General features: G+C 36.6%; 3 protein-coding genes across 12 annotated transcripts in view; 2 read left to right on the top strand and 1 right to left on the bottom strand.

Annotated features, from left to right (window-relative positions):
* The first annotated feature begins 415 nt into the window (after window positions 1–415).
* On the top strand, window positions 416–2,098 carry LOC126767793 (probable galactose-1-phosphate uridylyltransferase). The gene is made up of 4 exons (XM_050485431.1): window positions 416–567; window positions 651–820; window positions 886–1,091; window positions 1,162–2,098. The coding sequence occupies exons 1-4, from the start codon at window positions 432–434 to the stop codon at window positions 1,814–1,816; spliced, it is 1,167 nt and encodes a 388-aa protein (XP_050341388.1). The 5' UTR covers window positions 416–431; the 3' UTR covers window positions 1,817–2,098.
* On the bottom strand, window positions 2,083–3,470 carry LOC126767894 (COMM domain-containing protein 5). Its single transcript, XM_050485612.1, has 3 exons — window positions 3,045–3,470; window positions 2,838–2,981; window positions 2,083–2,778 (listed from the first exon to the last, which is right to left on the bottom strand). Exons 1-3 carry the CDS (start codon window positions 3,347–3,349, stop codon window positions 2,601–2,603), a joined length of 627 nt encoding a protein of 208 aa, XP_050341569.1. The 5' UTR covers window positions 3,350–3,470; the 3' UTR covers window positions 2,083–2,600.
* A 2,216-nt stretch (window positions 3,471–5,686) lies between these two features.
* LOC126767717 (fasciclin-1) overlaps window positions 5,687–25,731 on the top strand; it is a 48,446-nt gene continuing 28,401 nt past the window's right edge. For 4 of the 10 annotated variants that reach the window (XM_050485341.1, XM_050485312.1, XM_050485332.1 and 1 more), the window contains exons 1-2: window positions 5,688–5,886; window positions 10,131–10,305. In XM_050485341.1, coding sequence (XP_050341298.1) covers window positions 10,177–10,305 — 129 coding nt within the window. In that variant the 5' untranslated portion in view covers window positions 5,688–5,886; window positions 10,131–10,176. Of the gene's footprint in view, window positions 5,887–10,130; window positions 10,306–20,729; window positions 20,763–25,731 lie in introns of all 10 variants that reach the window. The other 6 variants (XM_050485349.1, XM_050485321.1, XM_050485304.1 and 3 more) reach the window with 3 other exon arrangements.

Raw genomic sequence — 25,731 nt, 5'->3', positions numbered from 1 at the left:
TAAAGAAATATTTTATGTGTTGTAAAATTTTGAAAAAAAATAATTTCGAAAGTCTATACCAAATACAATACAATAAAACTTTTTTATGGTTTCATGCACAGAGAAGATCGGAATCACTACTTAAGTGGGGAACCTTTTTTGGCGCATCGGCAGATATCATATGTAGCTTGAAAACATTTATTTTTTGTCTTTGCGCCTTAAGTTATTTGTTCTAACAAGCTAAGTACATTTAGGTGTAATAAATAAACTACCGTTAGCTAATTTAATCGGATTTTATTTCACTTTATAAAAACATTTCTATATAGTTGTACGTACATACATATTGTATGTTGATTACATTCGTTTTAAAGCTGATAACACAAAGAACAATTTTTGTTTATTTATACTCATTGCACTTGACATTGCGCTAGAAGCGAGCGAGCGATCGGCTGATGTGTAGTCAAGTGGTGGAATTTCAGTCAGAACTAAATACTCACCGCGGTAGGTTAGTAAGTCAGTCCGTTTTGATTTTGCGTAAAATAAACAGATTTTATCACAATTGCAATAAAATGCAGTTCGTAGCATCTGGTAAGTTTTGTTGCATTTACACGCATTCAGAATACGACCAAATGTATGAGGGTATGTACTTTTCAAATTTCAATTACGTATAGAGCATCCCCATCGACGATTCAATCCATTGACTGGTCATTGGGTGCTGGTGAGTCCACATCGCATGCTGAGACCATGGACGGGACAACAAGAGGCTCCACAGAAGAGCAACATACCCGATTTTGATCCCACTAACCCACTTAGTCCAGGTGTGGCGCGCCCAAATGGCACCGTATGTCTTGGAAAACAAACAAATTTACATTTTACATATAAATGCATGATTTTGTGTGCATGCAGGTGAATCCGGTATATACAGGAACATTTGTTTTCACAAATGATTTTCCGGCTTTGATGGAGGATAATCCGGTACCACCACCGTCAGATGATCCCCTCTTTCAAGTGTCGGAGGCAAGAGGTACTTGTCGAGTTATGTGCTTTCATCCGAAATCGAATGTAACACTGCCACAGATGACAGTCGGCGAAATAACTGCGGTTATAGATGAGTATGTGTTCTATTCCACATTAGTGAAATATATATCCATTAATCCATAAGTGAATTCTTATTAATCACAGATGGATCAAACAGTTCAATGAATTAAGTAAAAAATTCCTCTGGGTACAGGTGTTTGAGAACAAGGGTGCTGCTATGGGTTGTTCGAATCCACATCCTCACTGCCAAATATGGTGCTGCTCATTCCTGCCTACGGAGCCACAAATTAAAGACGAACGATTGCGCAATTACTACACCAAGAATGGCCGCCCAATGCTGTCAGATTACGTGAAACGAGAGCTAGAACGTAAGGAACGTATTGTTGTCGAGAATCCCGATTGGTTAGTTGTGGTGCCTTTCTGGGCTGCTTGGCCCTTTGAGACTCTACTCATATCAAGAAATGACAACAAACGCATAAGCGATGTTACTTCAACACAGCGAGAAAATTTGGCAAAAGTTATGAAGGAATTAACAACCAAATATGATAACTTATTCCAGTGCTCCTTTCCATACTCAATGGGTTTTCATGGTGCTCCTACTGGCGAAGCCATCGGCGCTGACACGTATCATTGGACACTTCACGCACTTTACTACCCGCCTCTATTGCGCTCTGCCTCTGTGCGCAAATTCATGGTCGGATTCGAATTACTGAATGAGGCGCAACGCGATTTGACACCAGAACAAGCAGCTCAACGTCTGCGTGAAATTGATGGCGTTAAACATTATTCGGAAAATTGATCAAAAAATGTAAAGTATATATATGCATACATATGTATGTATATAATGTGAAACGACAGTAGGTGTAGTTAAGTTCGATTAACAGGGAAGTAACCAAATTATATTTTAACAGAGACCTCACATATCTCATTATATATGTATGTATACTATAAAAAGAAAATCTTTAAAACTAAACGGTTAAGAAAATTTTAGATAATATAGGGAGAAAAAGTTAAATGTATAAATGATTTATGATAGAACCAAAGACAAAGTAATAAAAATATTAGTTTTCCAATTTGTTAATATATTGAATATTTATTGTTTCATACATAGAAAGCACATATGCACATTAATATGCGTGTATAATGTAAATTTAATTTAACCTACTATCTAGAAGTCTGTCTTTGCTTTGAATATATATGAATATATTATTGAAAACATTATTTGCACAACTCTGTTCTTGTATTACTTGCTAATCACGTAGACACCTATTGCTATAACAATAATCGCCGCAACTTCTATAACAATTTAATAACATTACATTGAACACCTTTACTAACAAAGCTACATTAAATACTCTTGTAATACATTGGTAAATAACGCAACAAATATCAGACAGATAAAATGCTTCGCTTTGTATGTCCATCCATACACATAATAATGCGAAGGTGAGTTAATTCCATAAATATAATAAATTCTTGCTCCAATAAATATAGTCAAGAACCAATGTTATAAATGGCACGATTGCCTAATTGAGCATTCAAATTTCAAATAGAAAGTTCCATATAGATAATTTATCTCGAACTTAAAATTTCTTCATGACAGCGCGACTTTCAAGTGCTTGCATTTCACTTAGTAGCAAAGCAACATTATAGCGCAGTTGGTGAAACATTGACAGTGGAAATTCCAGTGTGCGGTAACGACCATCGGGTAATTGAAAATGCAATATGATAGTCGGCGCATTAATACTGCCATTGCACGTGCTGCCACAAAAAAATGAAATAAAAATATTAAAATATTTAAAGAGTTAAAGCACACATACCCCTCTCCTAGTGATATGTTGATACGCCATTGTAGATTCTTTGGTTTGGAACGTGTTGTCTTGGCCTCAATGAAATTCTTCGTTAACGAGGCACGATGGTTATACAATACTTTACTTAAGTCTTCAACGCATTCATCAGTAAATCTTCATATTGGAATATAATTGAAAAGGGCACATTGAAGTTTTTGTATTGCCGAATTTACTAACCTCAGTTCCTTAAGGCAGTCTCGTAGTTCGTGGTCTTTAACAATACCCTTTGGCGTACGCAAAAATATTTGCATAATTTGCAGCACGGCTGCGAACAATTCACAAAAGTTATCTGGAATGTCTTGGCCAGAATGTGTAAGTTTAGTCAACTCCAAGTCTAATTCTTCCGGTGAACACTTCGAACTCTCCAAATAATGAACAGAAACTTTAATAAGCACCCGAAGTACTGGCTTTGTTAATTGCGGAAAATATTTGACATAAGGGCGCACGGTTCGCACCATGGTATATCTAAAGTTTGAGGACATTTTTCTGGACGTATCGCTTTTTTTGTAAAATTAGAAAATCTAGCTGAATTTCTCCGATTTTATTTGTATTTTCTTACGACTTTTGTTTTGTGTACGAAACAGCTGTGTAATAAGCGTAGCCAGATGACCGGTGTGTTATTTTTTGCGTGACGTTTACATTATTCTAGACACAAACCAATTAGTTAAGGCACAAATACAATATTACTTATACCACGACTTATATTCTATGTCTTAACATATCTTAACATGGTTTGTAAATGAAATTTGATGTGTTGTAATAAAACGAGATAAGAGAAAATCTTTAATAATATTTATTTTATTGAGAAAATTACGTTTGCTTTGAAAAAACTAATATTGGGACTTAGTTAATAATCATACAGTAGAGAAAATAGGATTGTCACCAACTACAACAGAACTCTAGTCTACAAAGCTTCTTCGACTGCACCGAAGCTATATACCCTTCACAGCCGATCTTTATGTTGATTCTGATCGATCAGATTGTATGGCGTAAGTATAGTGGTTCAATCTGAACTTCATTTGCACCGAAGCTAAATCGGTTTTTGTTGTTGTTGTATCACCAAAAAACATTCCTGAAATAATTTTGAGGCATGGTGCCGAGTTGACAGCCCTTGGCCGGATAAAACGTGAGCAAAATTTCAGATCAATATCTTAAAAGGGAAGAACTAGATTCGTACATACAGACAGGCATAGCTAAATCGACTTAGTTCGCCACGTTGCTCATTTGTAAATGTATGTATTATAGTAAGTGCGAAATTTCCTTTTGGGTGTTACAAACATCTGGGGTATATGTATCTAATAATAATATACCTAGGGCATAAAAAGGAATACAAATTAACAAGAACTTATACTTCGCCGTTTTAAGTTGGGTCTAAGTAAGCATAACGAAACTGAATTTACATACTTATGTATGTATATCTGGTTCTTGAGAGATCAGTTATGATCACGAAAACGTCATTGAATATGTATTGAATTCTAAAATGTGCAAGTACCGTTGAGGAATACACAAAGAGAAACCAGGCTTTAGTTTGTTAGAAAATGTGGATTTTGGTTAAATTTTAAAAAATATTGAAGAGTTGAGAGTCGAATCCCCTTCAATGACTATTTATGGAGCCAACTGGTCCCACCGTGCTAACGGTTAGTTTTTTAAAAGTGATTATGTACATATGTATATACATACGTACACATGTATGTACATATAAATGAATTTATGTGCGTTTACGTAACTTCGAAGTGCACTAAACTGGGTGTGACCCTTTTTTTACTATAAGCACTTTCACTCTAAACTCACTCACACAAGTGATCTTGGCTGTTTGTCGCTGCAGCGCCAACCCTTCGAAAGTTCATTGCAAGAGAAACAAATAAAAATCGACATTTCTGCTCGAACACCCAGCGACCGTTAAATGGTGCAGCGTTTCGGAATCGCATTCGCTGCTTTTTTACGTGCCAAGTTCAATATCATTTATGCAATTGAAAGACGAGGGCATTTTATTTACGTATTTTATGGCGGGACGTGTATACTCACATACATACATACATACACCACATAGTACATACATTTATGTGCAATTTACATAAAACATATGCACCTACATGTAGTATGTATGGGCAGATGCAAGTAGCATTGCGAATTAGCAGTTATTTTTAGGCAGAAAAATCGCCAGCATAACTTGATCAAGTGCAGCATACAATTGTATGTATGTATATTTGTAGCGAAATCTCCCCCAATTTTCATAATTTCATGTTTGGGCTCTCAAAATATAATTCAATTCTGTTTCATATAGAAAGCTCTCTTGAACACTACGAAACACACACACATATACACAATATTGCTTGATTTTGTTAGTTTGCGAGCATCTCCTCAATTACTGCACATTTATGTATGTATGTACGTATGTTTGCGAGCAAGTTGGTTAGTTCTCTGTGCTGGCTTTGGGCTGAGACAAGCCCAAACGCTACACCTAGCCAACGTTGCGGCTTTGGCCATGGTGCGCTGTGTTGTATGTGGTGCTTGTTGTGACCAGCCGACCGAGCAACCACACCACTTGCCGCTGCCACCGGCGACCAGTAGTGTTGCTGTTATATTCCGCTCTTGCCACCAGCCCACCAGCCGCCAGCCAACATGCGGCTCTACGAGAGTATGCGCGCGCCGCCGTGTCGTGTCGTTTGTTATCCAATTCAATAAGAAAAGAGCCATAATTGTATTCGCCAGTTATGACATACATATGCACATGCACGGCAACGAGTCTGCTCTGCTCCACGAGTGCATGGCAGTGGCACAGAACGCCGCCGCTCAGCTTGTTGGCTCGTCGTAGCAATCGGTCTCAGTCAGTTCTTGGTGAACCGTTGTGCTGGTCGTGTCGTTGTCGCTGCCGTTGTTTAAACGCTCTTTACTGCCAATAAAAACTTGTTCCGTGTGTGTGTTTTTCTTGTTGTTGTTACTGTGTTTGTAGTACAGGTTTAGCCTTAGCCTCGACTTGAGGGTGTGCTACAAAGTGTCAGTGTTTTAGTAATTATACGTACGTATGACATATCAACGCTAATAACTGTGTGTGTGTGTGTAAGTGCGAGTATGCATGTATGTTGAATACTTGGTCTTGGTCTGTTTGTGCAACGGTTAATTGGAAATTACCAAAAAAGTCGGCCTCCAACATCCCGACCGCGCCAAGTACACCTTCCGCCGTGCTGCTGCCACACACCAAAGCCTCGGCTGTCATATTATTACTCAGTTATTGATTTTGCATTTGATGCGTGTGTGTGTGTGTGCGCTGGTGCTGCAAAGTTTTAAACGTTTTTTATTTTTCAAAATTTAAATACAGTCGCTGGGAAAACACTTGTGCATGCCGAAAAAATTTCAAGCTTACGATAAATATTTAACGACAGTGAAAACAGAGCTTTAATGAGCGTGTGACAAGCTGACAAGCTGCCAAATGCGTCTTCAACGTGAATAAGCCGTTGTGGCAAAAGCATGATGGTGTGGCAAGCGCATGTGAGCATTTGGAGAATGTGCTACTTAATTTTTTCTTTTTCAATTTTTTTTTTTAATTTATTTACTCAAAAAGTACGCTGCATAAAAGCAGTTGTTACTGTAAGACAATGTACACACGTAGTACATATAAATATTTCACTGTGTGTTTGTCTGCACGAATGTAGAGAAAAGCACACAGCACAATAATGAAAACATCAGCAACTGGCCTGGTGCAGACTCGACCAGCAGTCGAAAGAAGTTGCGCTTGTGCTGCAGCGTGTGCAAAGCCCGCAAGAGCAGCAACAACAACAATTGCGTAATTACGTTTTTGTTGTACGCTATTATAGCGCTTTGGTGGTGCAATATTTAAGCAATTTTTTTTCTTATTTTTTTAAATACCAATTACAAAAAATTCTATACAATTTGAGCGAATTAGTAAAACACTTCACGCAGCGGGAGAACGAAGCCCTAGCAAAGTGCAAAGAGCCACCAAACGTCCTTTCATACGTAAAAACACACATATGCACATAAGTATGTGTAAGTGTGTGTGTGGTTGTTTAGCACATGCAAGGATATGCGCCTATGACGTTAGTGACATAACGGTATAATTATAGTGTGCAAAAAAGGAAATCCTTGAATGAAAGTTTTAAGGGATGCATTCGTGCCGCGAAGGGCGCTTAAGCACTAAAAGAAAGTCAATGCAAAGAATTTGTAGTAGAAGCGGTAGGTAGAGGAGGAGTTCGGGCAAGCATTCCCGTCCACAATCTCGTTTATCGGCTGTTATCGCCATGTTGAACGCGTCCCTTGCATAATGAGCGCAAATTCACTGCTTACAATTGCAACTGTGGGCTGTCAGCCACAGCAGCTACTGATTATCAGGGTTGTCTGTCTGCCTGTTGACCATAAACGTTTGGGGTGCCTTCCACGCGCTTATTATATTATATTATCTAGCATTCCATCTCGAAGCGCATATTTCATCTACTCACACCATTCTTAATAGCTTTTCTTATCTTTAATAGGTTTATGCGCTCCACTTGCTTATTTGATTGGCGCAAATGTCAATAGTCGCAAAAAAAAAAACAAAAACAAATTGTTAGTACCCTCACCCATTGTGGGCTGAGTGCATGCCACCCAAGGAGTGTTATTGTGCATCCAACTGTTTTGGGTTTCGACCGCTGCTGTTTATCGCTTCCGTTGCGAGCAATTTCAGACCACTCAATTGTCAAGCCTGTGTTCCTCTGTCAATAAACACAGTGTCTGTTGGTAGCATAAATTTTGTGCAAAAAATACATACATGCTTACTGTGACTAACTATTTTCTTGAATTATGTAAGACCACACCCTCTTTTTATCATCAACAAATTTAAACTTGTTTTCTGCTTGCAAGCCACTCTAGAAGCTGTGAATTCAATATGAGCTTAGAAAATTGTAATCATAATCTCATGATTTAATGTTGAATACGAGTATGTATGTATAATACAATTAGAATTATTATTTTAATAGCAGCAAAATAGAAGCTCGATTTCGATATGTTAGAAATTTTCATAAGATATGTGCTCTTAAAAACTCCCTTTAGGCGATAAGGATTTATAAAAGCGAGTGTAGATTAAGTTTGCCACTAGTCTCAGCGTCTCGATCTCTATTTGCTTTAACGCGACTAATCCCTCATTTTCTAAGATATCGGTGTGAACTTTTTTGTTCCCAAAATGCTGCTCCTTTGTCGGAATCGCCGATATCGGACTATAGCATATACATAGCTGCCATGCTGACCGATCAAAATCATGATAAAGATCTTTTTATACCCTTTTATGCTTTCACTTATGTGAAGCGTATTATAGCTGCGGTAGAACCGAATAACACTTTTTTGTTTTGATTCAGTAAAACAAATTCGTTCCAAAAAGTTGACACATTAACCTTGAGAAACAGTAGTATAGTATGAGTCATCTGTATGATAAACAACTGTTTTCAGAAGCTGACAATTGACAAGGAGATAACTCATTGCTTTTTTAAGCTGAACTTCCAGCTTATAGTAATTCATGATTCAGTATTGCGGTTAGCTATAATTATAACTTAACTATCATTTTTATCGCAATTTATATTGAATTTAAATTTGAGGAATAAATTTCGTAATTTTCAGAACATTTATGATTTCCATTTACATTTTCGCGATTTGTGCTTACATTCAGTTTTGCGTCAATGCTGAATCGGTCCAAATACGCAATAAGAGCTGGGAGCGCTTCAAGTTAGAATTTAGTCATTGATGTAATATCAATTGAGCTGCCTTTAGTCACGTTTTTATATACATACTTATGTATAATAAGCTAATCAATGTTATTATACCTTATAAAGCTAACCAAATAATAACAGCTATGTATATACACATAAGTGTGCGAAATTTGCAATATATAAGTTATTTTAAATAATATAAATTTTTGTACAGAGAGATAGCTGAAATATTTTCACGAAATTTTGTCAATCTATTAAAATAGCTTCCCGAAAGTAAGCTTCGTTTTGTAATTTTTAAGTCTCTAACGGTATTTGTTTTTTCAGAAACATGCAGAACGTGACATTTAATTACTCTTACATTACATTAAAGGTCACGTAAAATTTAATGCAAGCATTTTTACATACATACATATACTTAGGTATGTGAAGACTTAATAATAATATATTAATATGTAAATTCTCCTGAGCAAATTTCAGCTGTTTTACTTCAAGTTTCAAAATGAAAGGGAAACGGAAGTTTCTATTTTTAATATAATACTAATATTATTAATTAATAAATAAATTTATTATCTGCTCAGGAAGTTAACCGTTATCGAACTTTGCTTAATGCTCGACCAAGCGATCACTTCAAACTGTTATAGCATAATTTAAGAATAGTGAAAGTTCAGAAAAAACTCTAGACGAATGACAAAATTTTTTTGTATGTTTTTTAATGTCGAAAATGATTAAAAAAAGCAACAAAGCATGATTTTAAGTTATTTTAATAGCACATCGTGATACTTTATGCACTAATCGAACCCAATGAAATATAACCCGAAACTGGAAATTTGAGAATTTAAACTGCGAAGAAAATTGTAAATATTACAGTATTTTACAGAATTTCCTTAAATAATCAATTCGTTCTTTTCCCGAAGGCCTTACGTATATCACTGTAATAAAAAGCTCTATTGAGCACCAAAATCACAGCATAATGCTCAAAAATATTTTTAACTACTTTTCACTCTTCTTGCTACACTGTATGCAGCGTTTCATGCACCCTCGGATGCTTATGTAAGTGATTGGTAAACTGATTGCACAAACTGGCAGACGATTCCAGCGTCTTTATTGCCAATTGTCGAATTTTACCGTGACTGCATTTGCAGTAAACATGTTTCAATGATTGCGATAATTCGCGCTGCCTCCCCCGACGACGTAAAACTTGTGCGTGTAGACATATGTACAAGTGTGTGTGCGTGAGTGTATGATTCTGTCTACGATTATTCGTTGGAAAAAAGTTATATAAATACCATGTGAAAATCATAAACGCGAATATCGACGACACGCTCAAAAACAGAAATATGTAAAAATGTTATGACTCACGTGCATAAATATACATACATATATTCCGTGTCAATATGCATATATAAATCTAATAAATAGCTTCTTTTTTGTTGTATTTCAAACCAACTCGCTGACAAACACCAACATCAATCAAAACGTGAAAACGCTGTCAACGCCGCTGCAATTACTGCCCACACTATACGCACACAAACATGCATTTCCATTTTTGTACACGTGTGTGTGTGTGCAGTAGTATAAGTCTAGCAAACAAACCAAACAAAAAAACAAGTGAGAAAATGCCATCAGCGTTCCGCAGGTGCACGCTGCAGGCCGCGCTGCTCGCCTGCCTCTGCGTGGCCATGTCGCCGTTGCGCGCCAGTGCCAGCATCGTGGAAAAACTGCGCGATGATTCCGATCTGTCGCAGGTAAGTCAACAACTCAACGCAGATATTTTCCTAATGTATCAGTTTTCAACGATTTTTTTCTCCATTTCTATTTATAAATTGTATTTATGTACTTTTATCGTTTTCTTTCATTTCCACGTTTTTATTGTTGTTAGTGTTAGCGTTAATGCTATTGTGTTGTTGTTAGAGAGCGTTTGTGTTTTAACCCTCTTAGGTCGTCCTTGTTGTTGTGCTTCCCATTAGCTTGTTGTCGTTGCCCTCCACCTTTGACTTTTCGACTGTGTCCTTTAGAATACAGCACTACGCCCATACATCTACAAGATTCATACATATGTACATACATCCTAATCTCTTAGTATAGTTATATACATGTATATTTACTTAAGAACTTTTATTTGGGGCTTAGACCTCGTAGACCTGCTGCCTCAAACATACTTTAATTTGCTTAACAACTATTAGACCTTAAACAATTGTTGTTGTTGCGCAGACATACCGACACACATATTTAGAAAAGTGTCCTCCAGCCGTTTTGATGCAATTGGCTACAATTCCCTGACCTAATTCCTATGTCATTTTCGTGTGTACACACAAACGCACACATGTATTTGTTCCATCACGTTGGCATCGCGTCACAGCGCTCCAATGTCGTTGTTGTTGCCCTTGAATTGCCGCCTACCTGCTCGGGAAGCTGTATGCATGTGCATGTGTGTGAGAGCCGCTGTTGGAATTCGGAAAAATGTGGTAACAGCTGCTCATTCACAAGTCGCTGCAGCATACAGACAGCGCGTCGCACGAGTAAGATGAACACTTCGTGCTGAGTTTTTTGTTCGTTGACGAATTGTGCAATTGCGAGCAGAGCGTCCTTGACCTCTCCCGTTTTGTGTTGCGTGGAGAAAGGTTTTGCGGCGCGAAAAAAACGCTAAAAACGCAAAAAGCGCCGCTGGGAATTAGCCTTGCAACAAAGTGTGGTTTTACTTTACATCGCTAGAGGTACAAATTTAGCATATACTTGTGTGTATGTGTTTGTTTGTCAGCTTTATTACATGCATAAAAAATCAATAGTTACACAAAACGGTCGCCTTAATTTATTGCGCTGCTGTCGCTTGGCCTTGTTTTGTTGTTGTGCTTGTGTCCGACTGCTTTCGTTTTAGCGCAGGCAAAGCTGGCGCCCCTCAACTCACCTTAACTAAGTTGAAAATATGTGAAATTATACGAGTATATACATAGTACATGTATGCTATGTAAGTATGTATGTATGTATTTGCATCCTGTGTGAGTAATCGATATTTTTTACAATTTGACTTTCTCTCGCTTTTCGCTTCACCCTTTGGTCGTGTGAATTTTTTTGCCTTTCCTTCTGGGCAGTTTTGACATTTGGCGATATCCGTGCGACATGTGGTGCAGATTAAAGTTTACGTCACCTGTGCGTGCTTTGGGATTTCGTATAAGCCGTTGGATTTTGCATGTGTGTGTGCTTCATACACATATACACGTTTTATACCTACATATCATCTATTTTTGCTATACACAGCGTTACCAAAGAATTTACCGTTTAGAAAATCACGAATTCTTGAGAAGGTTAGCGGAAAGATGATTTGTATGCTGTAAACCTGTTGCTTCCAAGTAATCGCAGCGTTAAATTTCAATAGTTGAATTTCGGTTACATAAGTGGCAAAACTAGAATTTGCTTCGAATAATTAGTTATAATTATTAAATTGTTAGAAATGTTCAGCAATTAACATTGATCAGTGCTTTCCTTGTATTATAGACAACACAAACTCATTTATACTCGCTATGCCTGGAATTTAAAAAATTACGTAATATTTCCGAAAATACTCTTAAAAAATATTTTATAGATAAAAATGATAAAAATAAGAGCACGGTAATTTTTATGGAAAATCGGACCAGTTTGAGTATCAAACGGCTTAAATGCATTAATTTCAAAATAATGTCAATTTATGAGGGTCGTCCCGTGTGACGGCCGTTTATTTTGGAGCTGTTCAAAAACCACAGAGCTTCCAAATTTTTACATTTGTATTTATGTTAGTATTTATTAAGCCTTTAGTTGCAATTTTGAGTTTTTTAAGTAAAAATATTTGGTTGGTTGAAATCCGGGTGACGTTTTGTCTGACTATATATGTAAGCTGTAACTGGAGTAAAAATTAAGATTTCGCGATGAAACTTGGTATGCAGTGTGGGCGAAATCGGACTGCAACCACGTCTACTTCCCATATAGCACAATTTTGTATTCCATTTGATTATTACACTTTCCAGTACCCAAATCAAGAAGTAATTAATATAACGGGATCCAATTTTGCACTAATAATTTTTTTAAAGTATGCCACCTTAAAATCAAAAATTGTTCACAACCCACCAAAATTGTTGAAGCCCCTAGGAACCGAAAATGTGGACTCCAGTATCTGTAGTTGATTTTTGACCGAAAATATTGGTTAATGTATGAGATAAACAATTGAAATTCAGAGAGAATCCTTTGCTCAAAATATTATCTCTATGTATCAAAAATTGGTTGAATCGGGTTAAAGCTTCCCTGAGCATCCGTATATCTAATATAACTTCCAAGTGATTGTATGTGAAATAATGAAACCAAGGAACATTTTGAATTGGAAATGGGTCTGACAGTGAACGAGGGCAAAACGAAATATCTCCTGTCATCAAACAAACAGTCGTCGCACTCGCGACTTGGCTCTCACGTCACTGTTGACAGTCATAACTTTGAAGTTGTAGATAATTTCGTCTATTTAGGAAGCAGCATTAACACCACCAACAATGTCAGCCTGGAAATCCAACGCAGGATTGCTCTTGCCAACAGGTGCTACTTCGGACTGAGTAGGCAATTGAAAAGTAAAGTCCTCTCTCGACGAACAACTGAGTAGGCAATTGAAAAGTAAAGTCCTCTCTCGACGAACAAAAGCTAAACTCTTTAATTCGCTCATAATTTCCGTCCTGCTATATGGTGCAGAGGCTTGGGCGATGACAGCAACCGATGAGTCGACGTTACGAGTTTTCGAGTTTTATTTATAACACATCTTGTTGGATAATGATTTTGGTGTTTCCACGTAAAGCTTATAATCACTATTTTCTTCACTGTTTCACAAGAAAATTTATCATAGCCTTGCAACACAGAAAATTTCTATTTATTGAATATATTCGATCTTGTTAAATGCTTTTATGGAAATTTTAACTGATTTGAAGACTTTTTTCCGTTTGCTTGCGAAAAAAGGGAAGCCGACAAATATTTAAAAATGATTACTATTATCGGACTGTCCGTTGAAAAATCTATTCCAAACTTTTAAAATCGACACTTATTGTGAGTCACAAAGCTAGTGTCTTATTCATTCATTATAAATGAAAACTAGAAAAACAGTAAATTTAGACGACCACACCTTCTTCATTTAAATATTCAGCGAAGGAAACAGTCAGGAGCGATCGGCTTCCCCAATGATCCAGCGATCATTATTCTGCAGACGTTTCTACGCATGCACGACGGAGTGTGTACTCGTATATTCAACTAATTATTCATGCCGTTGTGCGGGTACTTACGCACTAAAGACGGTGTCGAAGGCTGGGACGCGACAAGACGCATTAACACACATGCATAATTATGCATGAAAACGCTGTGCGCCTAGGCAAATGCGTTTAGCCAATTGGAGTGTAAGAAGACATTATTCTGCAGCAACGATGGCACCGAACAGCGATTTTGAATGTCGCTTTTTAGCACGCTTGCATAGATATATGCATGAGTATGTATGTGATTAGAGTTTGCTTACATATCATACTTTCTTTTGGCCAAAAGTTGTAAAAATAACACAAAAAACACCACGTAGAATTTGTAGATATGTAAATCCATGTATGTGTATGTGTTTAAATACTTTACAGGCACAAGAGTAGAGTAGGCACAATGAACTCATTTGCGCCTCGTTCATTGTTGGCTTGGCCATAGTTCCACATTGTATGGTTTGGCAGATATCTAATACACATGTATGTATGTCGGTTTGTGTGCTTGTCTATGGCATACTTGGCATTCTCTTGGCCAGCTTGCGTACATTTGTTGTTGTTGTTGTTGGTCATAGTGTTAGCGCCTTCCAGTAGACCTCTGCGAGCTGCACACCAGCTATTCATGCTACCATAACATTTCACATATTAATACCCATCACCACACACATACACAAACAAGTTCACCACGCACATGCACATACCCACAAACAATAGTTCAACTCATTTACATACTTATTGTATTGAGTATGATTAGTATTACCTCAGGCTTGCTTTGCACTTCAGTCATTGTAACGCGCCGAAAAGCGTCGCGCTCTGTTAGGCAAGTAATGCCAAAATTTCCAGCAACCAAAACTCGCTGCTCCACGTAAAACAACTGCCAACAACAACGCGTACAATGCGACTCGACTCGACTCGACTCTGTTTTTTAGTATTCATTAAAATAAGTGACAAAGGGTAACCAGGCGGCTAACAGCAGACTTTTCCAATTGTAAACGTGTTCTTCTTGTTGTTTTTGTTATTGCTATTTTAGGTTATAGCGTAACAAAAGAAAACTGCAAGTCAACAGGAGTACATACATACGTATATGTTTATATACATATGTAAATGCAACTATGTATATACATATGTATGTGCATGTATAAATCAGCTTGCGAAAAAACAACAAAACTTACGCAAACTATTCACACATACGCGCATGTGTGTGTATGTGTGTGGCAAGTGAAAAAAGCCTAACTGGGAAATGGGCACACAAGGTAAATAAACGCCGTGAAATAAAAGAAATTTTGTAGTTGAAAGTCATCGTTAATGTTTGCAATGCGCTCGAAGATTTTAATGCTTATGCGCGCATCAACACACATACAGACGTAGATATGTATGTACGTACATGCATGAAACCAAAATATGCAGTTTGTTAACAATAGACCAGATAACAATACATATACATATACATATGTGTATGTGCATACATAGAAAGTATGTTGACAACCAAGTTCAGAAGGCATAATAGTTACCGTAATTCGTGTTTTTTGAGAAAATAATTTTTTTGCTGGTACTGTGTAATTGTCGGTTTTTTTTTTATTTTCCGCGCAGTTCAAGCAACATTAAGCTCAGTATAAATATACTAAAATTGCTTTAAATGGCTCCTCTAAATTGTAATCGCACCTCTAACAAGCTTTCTTATAAAAACTTGTTTCTAATAAATATGTGATCACATGCCCGGATTTATTACACGCCTGGTAAAGTACTTTCACCTGAATAAAATTCTCCAGCATATTTGATGTATAATAAATGATTATAAGTCACAGCTCTCTTCGATACGCCGAGCGTTGGAGAATTGCACTAACATGTCCATTTACGCATGTTCAATGCAGTTCTTTGATGAAGAAAATGTTCCACGACGAACAAAATTTTAGTCACTTCTTAGTTTCGAGACTTGTGTTTTCTTTAAACAATTTTAATTTATTTCAAGTCGTAAGTTTTCATCTCAGCCGTGCAGAATGGTAAATCTGGGCTGAAATGTATAAAATAAAGCTTAGTAGTATTGAAGATAGGCGTTATATCCTCTTAGTCTAAGTCTTTTGATAAGAGAGCATATCGAATCGAAGACAGCCAAAGTTTTTTAATTTCATATTTTAATCGTACAAATTGTTCCTGGTAATCGGCAGCATTTATTCAGGTAACAGCGGTACTGATTTAGAGGACGTGATGAGTGTGCGTCTTTCAACATTTCGATTATGGAAAAAAATGTTTCTTAACTTCTGCTGTTAAACAGTAATAAGTTCTTCGTGACAGTGTACCCTACTGAACACATATATCACATATTTATTCCAAAGTAAAGGTTAGGATGACCTGAAACCACTAGAATTTAACTTTTGTAAAAGACATAGTTTAGGGCGGGCTATACTGCTTTGTTTTGGTTATACACTCTTTTGTCAAATAAGTTCCTGCTTAATAGAAACTTATACCTACTTACAATCAGAATTACATATGTATATGTTTCACCATAAAACAATATTTTTAGCTTTACGTTTTAAATGTGTTGAGCTACTACATACTTAGTTCCTAAGTCAATGGTGTGTAGCCCAAACAGAAATATCAGAAAGTAATTTGTTTAAAGTATCATATTTTCATGTTGCCGGCTATGTTAATGCGAGGGTTGCCTTTTATATTTCGGGATTAGAGAACAAAAACAAATTTTGCACGTCGAAAAACGCTTTACTGTTTTTCAAAATATTCTCCATTAAGATCTATACACTTTTGCATCAGGTATGAAAAATTCATATTTCGCTTCAAACTACTAGAAAAAAAAACATCTCGAATCCTAGGTTTTATAGAAAATTGAATGCTCTGCAAAATATGAATTTTGCCATTTAAAATTTTTTTTTTCACTGAGTTGTGAAATCAACAAGAAAAGCATCCTTAAAATAATAAAACTTCAACTGTCAATAACTTTTAAACGGTTAGGTTTACGAAAAAATCGTAGGATACCATTTTTATAGCATTAAAATTTCATACAAAATCTATGAAACGAGTTGAGTTTTGAAGTAGTTGGATGCCAGATTTGGACTTTGCTATGTGATTTTAAGAAATACATAAATAAATAACTGAGAACCTAACCGTTACAATTAAGAGCATATATGTACTTGGAGAGATTTTCGTAGAGGTGTCTAAGAAACAATTTTTCAGAGTACCAAGCTAACTATTTTTTTTTTACCCACCGTATTATATATACATATATACATATATGTATATACATATATTATACATATATTCTCGAATGCAAAACAAGCAATTTTTTTTCTTTTTACTCACCCTAATTGATACATATACATATATTCGCGAATGCAGTGCAATTTCTATAATTGAATATGCGATCTCGCTTTCTGCACTTTCATTTTATTTTTAACAAATTGCTTAATTTAATGTCGTAACTTGTGCATAGTAATTGACCTCTGAATTTAAAGCGCTGACCCGTCTTCCTGCCAGAATCTTACAAGTCAGCGTAAACATATTTATATGTTGTATATAAATTTACAATGTAGTCACATATATGTATATAACTATGTCCGCCAAATGGGTGTGTAACTGCACATGCAGCCAAGCTCAGCCCACCGGCCGCAGTCGCTTAAAAAGTGCGTTGAAAGAAATGCTCAGCCAGCGCCGGCTTTCTGCGGCGGCCAGGCGGCCACTTGTCAACATTGGCATATTGCATTCTCAGCCGCTGTTGATATATTCCTCAAGCAGCAAATTATGCATTTACATAAAAATGCATGGAAAACATTTAAATACTTATGTGTGAACGTGAATATGCGTTTGTGTGAGTGTGAGAATGCATGCATGTTGCTTATAAATGCGCCGCCTCTGCTTTTGTGTGGGCGCGCGTTTGTGTTGGTAATACATATACATATGTATATACATATATGTATGTAATCATATGTGTATACATGTGGATGTGTGTGTGCATACAAGTGGTGGCGCATGTGGGACGCTTCGCTGCGATTGACATTAATGGCACTTAGATCCCATTTGTTGCCTTTGTTTACCGGGCAGTCGCTTTTGGCCTCCAACTCTGCATTTATGGAACGTGCTGAATGATGAATGCAGGATCTATGACTATGATTAAATGCACATGTAATATTGTATACACATATGTATGTACGTACGCGTGTGTGTGGTTCGGGAGCGGCAAAGTGCTCCAGCGACTACTTCAATTAAATTTAATTAAGATTTAAACTGCTCAACAACGTGACGATGACCTTAATGTAGCCACATCGATTGTGTCGGCTATTATGAGGGGGTGTTTATTACATTTATGCGAGTATCAAAGCAAGAGTCACAGCGTCTATGTGCATGACGTGCAAAGAAAAGCGAACTTCATAAATGCTTTTCGCCGCTCACAACCGAGGCTTTCGCAGCTATGTTGATATGTGTGCGTTCATGTGTGAGACTATGTCCGTTCCCGTTTTACTTTTTACAGCTAAGATGAATATCATATGCAAACATACAATGATTTGAGCCTGTGTGTGTGTGTTTGCGTCTTTTGGGGAAGTGCTAATTGAGAATTACTTTCATCTTTCATCAGACAGGCAAAGCTTCAGCATTTCTAATATTTCTGCTAAGTGCATGTTACGTGTATTTGTTGTTCTAATTGTTATTGTAGTAAGCTGTTGTCTTAATTTCCTTCTTTTTAGTTGGGAAAACTTTCTTAGGTCTAATTATAATGAATCGAAAGCGTTTTTAATTGATCGAAAATTAACGCGTGAAGAATTTTTATTTTTTACAACGATGGTTTTTTGTTTTTGTAAATGAAAGTGATACCCAATGTTGCGTGGATCCAGTAATAGCAATCAAGAAATTAAATTAGCTTTACTGCGCAATTGTTTAATGCAATCAAGAAATGTATGAAAGTTGTTCTACTAATTCAAGAAGTCACTGTGAACTATGATGGATCGAACAAATAAATGTGACAGTGAATTGTAATGAATTACTTTTATAGTCCATTGGTTTAAGTAACTTAAGTGATAAACCGGACGGAATTGAAAATGTCAGCTTAAAATTTTGGATCCGCACTCTATATACCCTCATCATTTAGTAAGTCATCACAAAATACAACAAATGTTGTTGGAGATTATAAAGTTCCCGAGGTATCTTTTTTTTTAAAGATGGAGCATTGAGTTACGTCAAATTATAAAAGAGAAGCCCATCAAAAATCAAGTCTAATTCTTTCTATAAAAAACATTGAAGAATTTCAATCGAGCAAGACGTACTTATATTAGCTATCAATTCGTATGAGAAATCTCAGTAGGAGCATTGGTATTGGATTTTCCTAATACTGGAAGGGAAAAATTAGAAAAAGGCATTGGTCACATTTTCGGAATGCATGAATTATCATTGAGTAGGGGCTGATTGAATAGTTCAATCTTAAAAAAGTTGAAGACTGACAGTTAGACTGACAATATTTTCATTAACTTTCTTCTTTTTCTTTATTCATCCAATTTTCCATTCACATTGTCTGCGCAATTGTCTTCACTCGGATGGCCTTTAGTTACCATAGCAAACCTTAATTTTTCCGATTTCGACTCATTTCTGAATAGTTCCGAGCACATTTTCATAAGCCCGCGTCTCGCCACGAGCAATGATGCGTTTGATTTTGTCAAGAGTTCCAATTTTCGTGGAAATTTGTAAATCAATAATCGTGCGAAAATGTTCGCCATTATATTTTTTTGCCACGATGATCATTTTAAGTTACTGTAAACAACACAATTAGCCCTCGTATGTCAAAACGTTCTTTACGTTCCAGTTATGAGTTACCAGATTGCTACAGCGACCTCTACTCGACGTTGTTTGCACGAGAATTAGGTATTTTGGTACGAAACAAAACAAACCAAAATGTTGATCCGTAGGACATGTTGAGGTTCTTTGTTGCCTTTCTGATGCCAACATGACGATTTTCAAGTATATGTATGTATATTGACATATGTATGAAGATCAAAGTACTCAGAAACACAAAAAGGGTTTTACCAGGAAAAAGCAATTTTTTATCGCTTCGGTTCGTGTGCGCAGATTAAATGGACCAGTCCGAGTCAAATTTGATCAGATGCTTTGTGCTATGAGCACTTTCTATTCTAAACGTCGTAACAACTCTAATCAAGAATTTGGTACGATCGGCTTATAAGGGAAATTAAACACGCTAAGAAATTTGGGCTTTTACCTTGAGCTCTTCTTTGAAAAAGTTTTACAAAAGCACCAACAAAGGTATTCTGTTGAATTCCATGCCAAGGTAATGCGGATTCTTCGCTGTAGTTATACATATAATCCCTTGTTATTGATCTCTAAAATATTATGCCAGTATAAGTGATTTATACCAGTTCTTTGTTCGATTCTTACTCTCCAATGCCAGCCAAATCGAATAAAGCTTTAGTTAGCTTCATTAGGGTAACAATTCGGTTCATCCTAACCCAAAACAACTTCAAAATATTACTCAAATATACATATGTATATACTTGTACTTTTTGATTTTTCCTAAAAATTATTTAAATTAGTTTTACAAAACACACATGTATACTAAAAATTAAAATATTTGTTCCTTTGATAATTGAAAACAGTATCTAAGAGCTTAGCGAAATTGAAATGTTAAATTACCACTTACTCACTCAAAATACATGCACAGTTATACATAAACACCTGTTTTCCTATACATATATACATATATACACATATATATTATATATAAAACTAGTTAGTCCTTTAGTAAAGTTCCAGCCAATCATACTTGTATACTCACCCAAACACACAAGATCCATCTAGCCACTTATGGGATACATACAGACATACTCACACACACACTCATACGTGCATACAATATATCCTGGGTATAGTGTGTGTGTGTATGAGAAATAAATGTTGTTTTATCGCCTCTTTTCTTTCAGGCGACAACGCTGAGGCGCCTTATACCTGTTAGGGTAAGATATCCTTGAAGAGTTGCATTTCGTTGCGTTGCGTTGCGTTGAGTTGCGCTTTATTTCCTTTTCCTTTAGTTATGTTCTTCCAGTTGAGTTGTGTTGAATTACGTTTAATTAGTCGGTTGGTTGCGTTGTGTAGCGCATAGCATATTGTACGTTCCTTGCATTTAATTGTGCACACATGCAGACACACTCACACACACATGCCATCATAAGTGCATAACAAGTTAAGTAAACTTATGTTGCGGTCGAATTATTCGTATTTGTTTTGCGGTCGACTGTTTGTATTGGCCCGGTGGTTTTATGCTGCCGTTAGGAGTCGCCCATTATGGCCGGCGTCCTGACCGAGGGTTGACCGTGCGCCAATATGCACATTTGTATGAGCGTCTGAGCTATATGACCGGTGGCTACTGAGGGCGCGGAAATTGGTTTTTTAAAGCACACCAGAGATACTCCCGCTGCAGATATGATTAGAAAATTGGTTTTTCTATTTTTTTATTGCATTCCATACCAGCTGCAATTTGTTTCTGTATGCGGGTGCATTTCAATATAATTCCAAGGGTTGCTCTTATCTCGAGTCATTGTTAGCCTTTCTCATTTTAAACTGTATTCGAACACGCCAACTCAGGATGTTGATTGAACGTCTGTCATTACCTCCTCCGCGGAAAAACATATGCAAAGGGATGTGTGCATGTAAGTATGCATGCGTGTGTGTAATCATTTAGAACATTACCATAATGTGTGTGGAAAACGTGCCGCCTCTCTTTTGTTTGATGTATTGATTTTATAATTGCTAAGGTGTTCAGTGTTCAGAAAATGACAGTTATGTAGCTGGTTACGCGTGGCTTCCACGGGTAGTGACTAAATACATTTCAAACCAAGCATACGAGGCGCTCATTCATTCATTTCATACAAATACACACACACAGTAGATATGTATGTACATGCATTCATGTGCTTATTGGCTTTTGCACATGTGTATACATAAGTCCACATGAAATGCGTTCTCGAAATATGCATGTTTTATATATTTCATTTATGAACTCATTCTGTTATGCAAAAATGCATGCTTTTGCACCGAGCCACGTTATTTTCAGTTTTATTTATATACGTATATATGTATCTTTCTGTTAAAAATAATTATTATTTATACGCCAGCTAATAAGAATTAGTAAAACCTTTCCATGTACACAGTTTAAATACTTTTTCGTTTTTTTTTCAAAATATATCATCCAACGTTGTTTCATTAAGTTTACACAGCATAAATAGCATAAATATAGTTTTATTAGAATTTCCCAGACCATTTCCTTAATATCTAAAATTTTTATTCCAGTTGAAATCGATACCTCTATGCCGCTTATAGGTAGTATCTAACTTATCGATTTTGACATATCTTTGCTTCAAAAATGTGGCAAACTTATTTTCATTGCTTTGTGATATTCCTTTCTTCTTCAACTTCGGAAGTTTTCAGCGGATTCCTCTTAAAAATATTCCATATATACATATACATATAATAGTTTTTCCTTTTCCAGAAAGTCGATGAAAAATTTGCATACTAAAATATAAGCCATAACGTTGTTAGCTGACGGTTTCAGTTGGTTACGATTAAAAAATTTTTAACAATTCTCAGATTTTAAGCATTGTCAATTTTCCAACCATGCTCAGTTGATCTATTCCTCATTCTACGGTTATTTAAAATAATTTTTGGCTTTTTGTACTCCTTCCTTCTTATTTGCTTTGTTTGGACTTCTACTGTTCATCGTTGCCGCGGCTACGTCTCAGATGTTCCCGTTGAGTCCAATTTTCGATGACTCGATCGAGCATTTCGACTGGCAACTGGCGAAAGATACGTGTGATGTTTTGTTCCAAGATCTGAATCGAAGCGAGATTGTCCGCATAGACTTCAGACTTTACATATCCGCACAGGAAAAAGTTTAACGGCCCAAAATGTGAAATTAACTTCTCCCCGAAGTGCTCTCCCAATAAATCTTTTTATTGATGCCATGTGCGGGAAGCAGTCCATCTTGTTGAAACCAAATATGGTCGAGATGTGGAGCTTCAATTTCAGGCATCAAATAGTCGGTTATCATGGTCGCCAATGACGGTTACGTTTTCACCGGCACCAGTTTTGAAGAAATATGGACCGATGATTCCACCGGCTTATGAACCACACCAAACCGTTACTTCTTCTGGATGAAATGGCAGGTCTGGAATTTCATCAGGTTGCTCTTCGTCCCAAATGCGGCAATTTTACTTGTTTACATACCCATTTAACTAGAAGTTAAACGATTCGTAAACTTTGTTCAAATCGACGTAAGTCTTTCCATGACGAAATGAAAAAAAATAACAAGACAACTTGTCTCACAGTGATATTGAAGGCTGGGTCTAGTTGCAAATCATGTGAATTCAATTCCAGTGACACTTTCTGGTCTAATGAGTACAAGTAGCCTGGTATGCTAAGGGAGTACATAACATTTGATGTAAGGGGTACCTTTATGATAAATTTAATATTTTCATCTAATTTGAATAAGATACTTTAAAATTCTTCTGTTCATCCATGTATTTCAAAATCAATTGAGGGCATTGTTTGTGAGACGGTTTACTGACTTCTATAAGATCGAACAGTTCTGTGAAGGCATGTATTGGCATGTAAGCATCAGACTCCTCTTTCTAATATGCCTGTGAACGATATCACTAGGTTATAGTCATTTTGCGATTTTGATATTAGAGACTGCTTTTAGCTAATTTTGGGTTGCTAAAACCGAAAATGATAGTAAAAATTTCCAAACAAGAAATACTTTATATATATAGCTATACGTGCTCAATTTTCGAAGTCAAATTAGTAATCAAGACACCTCACATCAGTCGCAATTTTTTCTTGCAGATTTGTCTAATTAGTTTACTGCCGACTTTTATTAAAGTACCCATATTTTGTTATGATCCATTATTTCTATATTGTTAAACAGATCGTATTGTTAATTGAAGCAATTTTTTTGCAAAAGACTGAAGCTAGGATATAATGTGGATATAATGTGGGTTAAAGAAGGGCTTTGTCATTCTTTTGTTCATCACAAAGTTAATGTTGTTTACATTGCAAAGTTTTAAGAGCATTTGTTTCAAAAACCAAAGAAAAAGGGTGGGAAAAATAGTCTCGTCAAGATCCCTTGATGAATAAAAAAGCTTTTCATACAAGGAATTGATTTTGATTATTCAATTTGTATAGCATCTATATCCAATAGCTAATGATATAGAATTCATTAGTTCCGACAAATTAATAACTTTTTGGGAAGAATAGAACGTGTGTATTCTAGTGATGTGATGTGTAAAATTCTAGATCGATATTTAAGAAGCTGAGGGACTAGTTCGGCTATACTATAGACAGACGAATATGGATAATCAACACAGCTCATCATGCCGATAATTTATATATGTACATACATACATATTCTATAAGGTCTCCGACATTTGTCACAACCTTCGTGTATACTCTGTTTAGAGTTTAATAATAGTATTATTCAATTTTCATAGCAAACTTCTTTTATATAGGGTTTCCAAATGAAGTTTTTTTTGTGCAAATTTTATGTAAATCGTCAGATTGTCCTGTCGATGTAGAAAGGTATGCAATAATCTAAATATAAGAAAAGTTGAAGTATAAAATAGCAGTGAGTCATAATAACGAAGAAGCGAGCTCACAATCAGACGGAAACGAGTTCTCAAACTCGTGTACAAAAACAAATAAAACTTTCATAAAATTGAGTTTCAACCTACCCTCACAAAAAATAGAGCACTCAACTGCAAAGGTAAGGGCACCCAACACGAAGTCAGCTAAAAGTAGTAAGAACACCAACTACAAATTATAAAACAAAAACGTCAACAATATTAAGCGAGGTACTGAACGGCGAACGACGAGCGTCGAACGCCGAGGAACAGCCAAGGACCATGACACCAAATTCAATTCATTAATTTAGCTGCTCCTGGCTTCGAACTTTTCGTGTTGTTGCTGGTGTTGCTGTTGGTGGTGTTAGTGGTTCTGGCTATAATTTGAGTTTTCTTCTACTCAAACTTTATGCTTTGCTATTCTGCGCCAATTGGCAGCACTACTACCAAACTGTAATGTCAATAAAAGCAAACAACAAAAACAACTAAAGAAATAACAGTTGCCATGTGCGTGTTGTCGCCGCACACACACGCACGCATTCAAGTTCAAATGCAAAGTGCAGCAGCGAGTAAGGGAGGCAGTACACTAAAAACAATAGCAACAACAAGAGCATAAAGCGGATATGCAGTGTACGACAAACGGAAGGACACGACACTTCGTGGCCAGGGGATGTCTCGGGTACTTGGTTTATAGAGGGTTGCGCGAAGGTGTGTTGGCCGCAAATAGTTTGTGTAACAGCGCCAAATGTGCAACGCCCAACTACCAACTGTATATGTGCATGTGTATATGTGTAGTGAGTGCAGCTGACAGTTGCCTAACAGAAGTGGCAACAACACAAAGCCGCTGGTGGCAGCGAGTTTGCAAATGATTAGTCACGGTGGTCGATGGCCCGGCCGATGGTACAGCCAACTGGACGCAGCTACTCGCACAGCTGAGGCTAGCCGTCCGCCGCTTTTTGTTGCCGCACGTTGCACCAAATGCTCGTGCGTCTGCAGCGTTGGCCGCCAGACAATGAGCTCCAAGCAAATGAGTTGTAATTGAATGAGTAAAATGACACAGATAAAATACGCTGTTTGGCTAATAGCAGTTTGCAAACAATATTAAATTTTATGTGAGTGCATTTTAGGAAGCTGCAACAACAAGTCGGATTCTGAAAATCTCCAAGCGAAATGCAATCAGAAGTATATACAAACATATATGGTATATATATACATATTTATTAAGCTATGTAGGTGCTTACATAAGATGAAGCCATGTTTGTGCATACATACATATGTATGTACATTAGGGTGATTCAAAAAAAAATTTTTT

The sequence above is a fragment of the Bactrocera neohumeralis genome, chromosome 2, assembly GCF_024586455.1.
Source record: "Bactrocera neohumeralis isolate Rockhampton chromosome 2, APGP_CSIRO_Bneo_wtdbg2-racon-allhic-juicebox.fasta_v2, whole genome shotgun sequence".
Taxonomy (NCBI): domain Eukaryota; kingdom Metazoa; phylum Arthropoda; class Insecta; order Diptera; family Tephritidae; genus Bactrocera; species Bactrocera neohumeralis.
This window is presented reverse-complemented; position numbering and strand designations above follow the sequence as displayed.

Bases quoted from the DNA above. Each gene is read 5' to 3' on its own strand.
- LOC126767894 (XM_050485612.1), bottom strand. From the start codon at position 3,349: ATGTCCTCAAACTTTAGATATACCATGGTGCGAACCGTGCGCCCTTAT. The intron at 2,982-3,044 runs GTTAGTAAATTC...TCCAATATGAAG, and splicing joins GACTGCCTTAAGGAACTGAG to ATTTACTGATGAATGCGTTG. The intron at 2,779-2,837 runs GTATGTGTGCTT...TTTTTGTGGCAG, and splicing joins AACATATCACTAGGAGAGGG to CACGTGCAATGGCAGTATTA.
- LOC126767793 (XM_050485431.1), top strand. From the start codon at position 432: ATGTGTAGTCAAGTGGTGGAATTTCAGTCAGAACTAAATACTCACCGC. The intron at 568-650 runs GTAAGTTTTGTT...AATTACGTATAG, and splicing joins AATGCAGTTCGTAGCATCTG to AGCATCCCCATCGACGATTC. The intron at 1,092-1,161 runs GTATGTGTTCTA...TATTAATCACAG, and splicing joins ATAACTGCGGTTATAGATGA to ATGGATCAAACAGTTCAATG.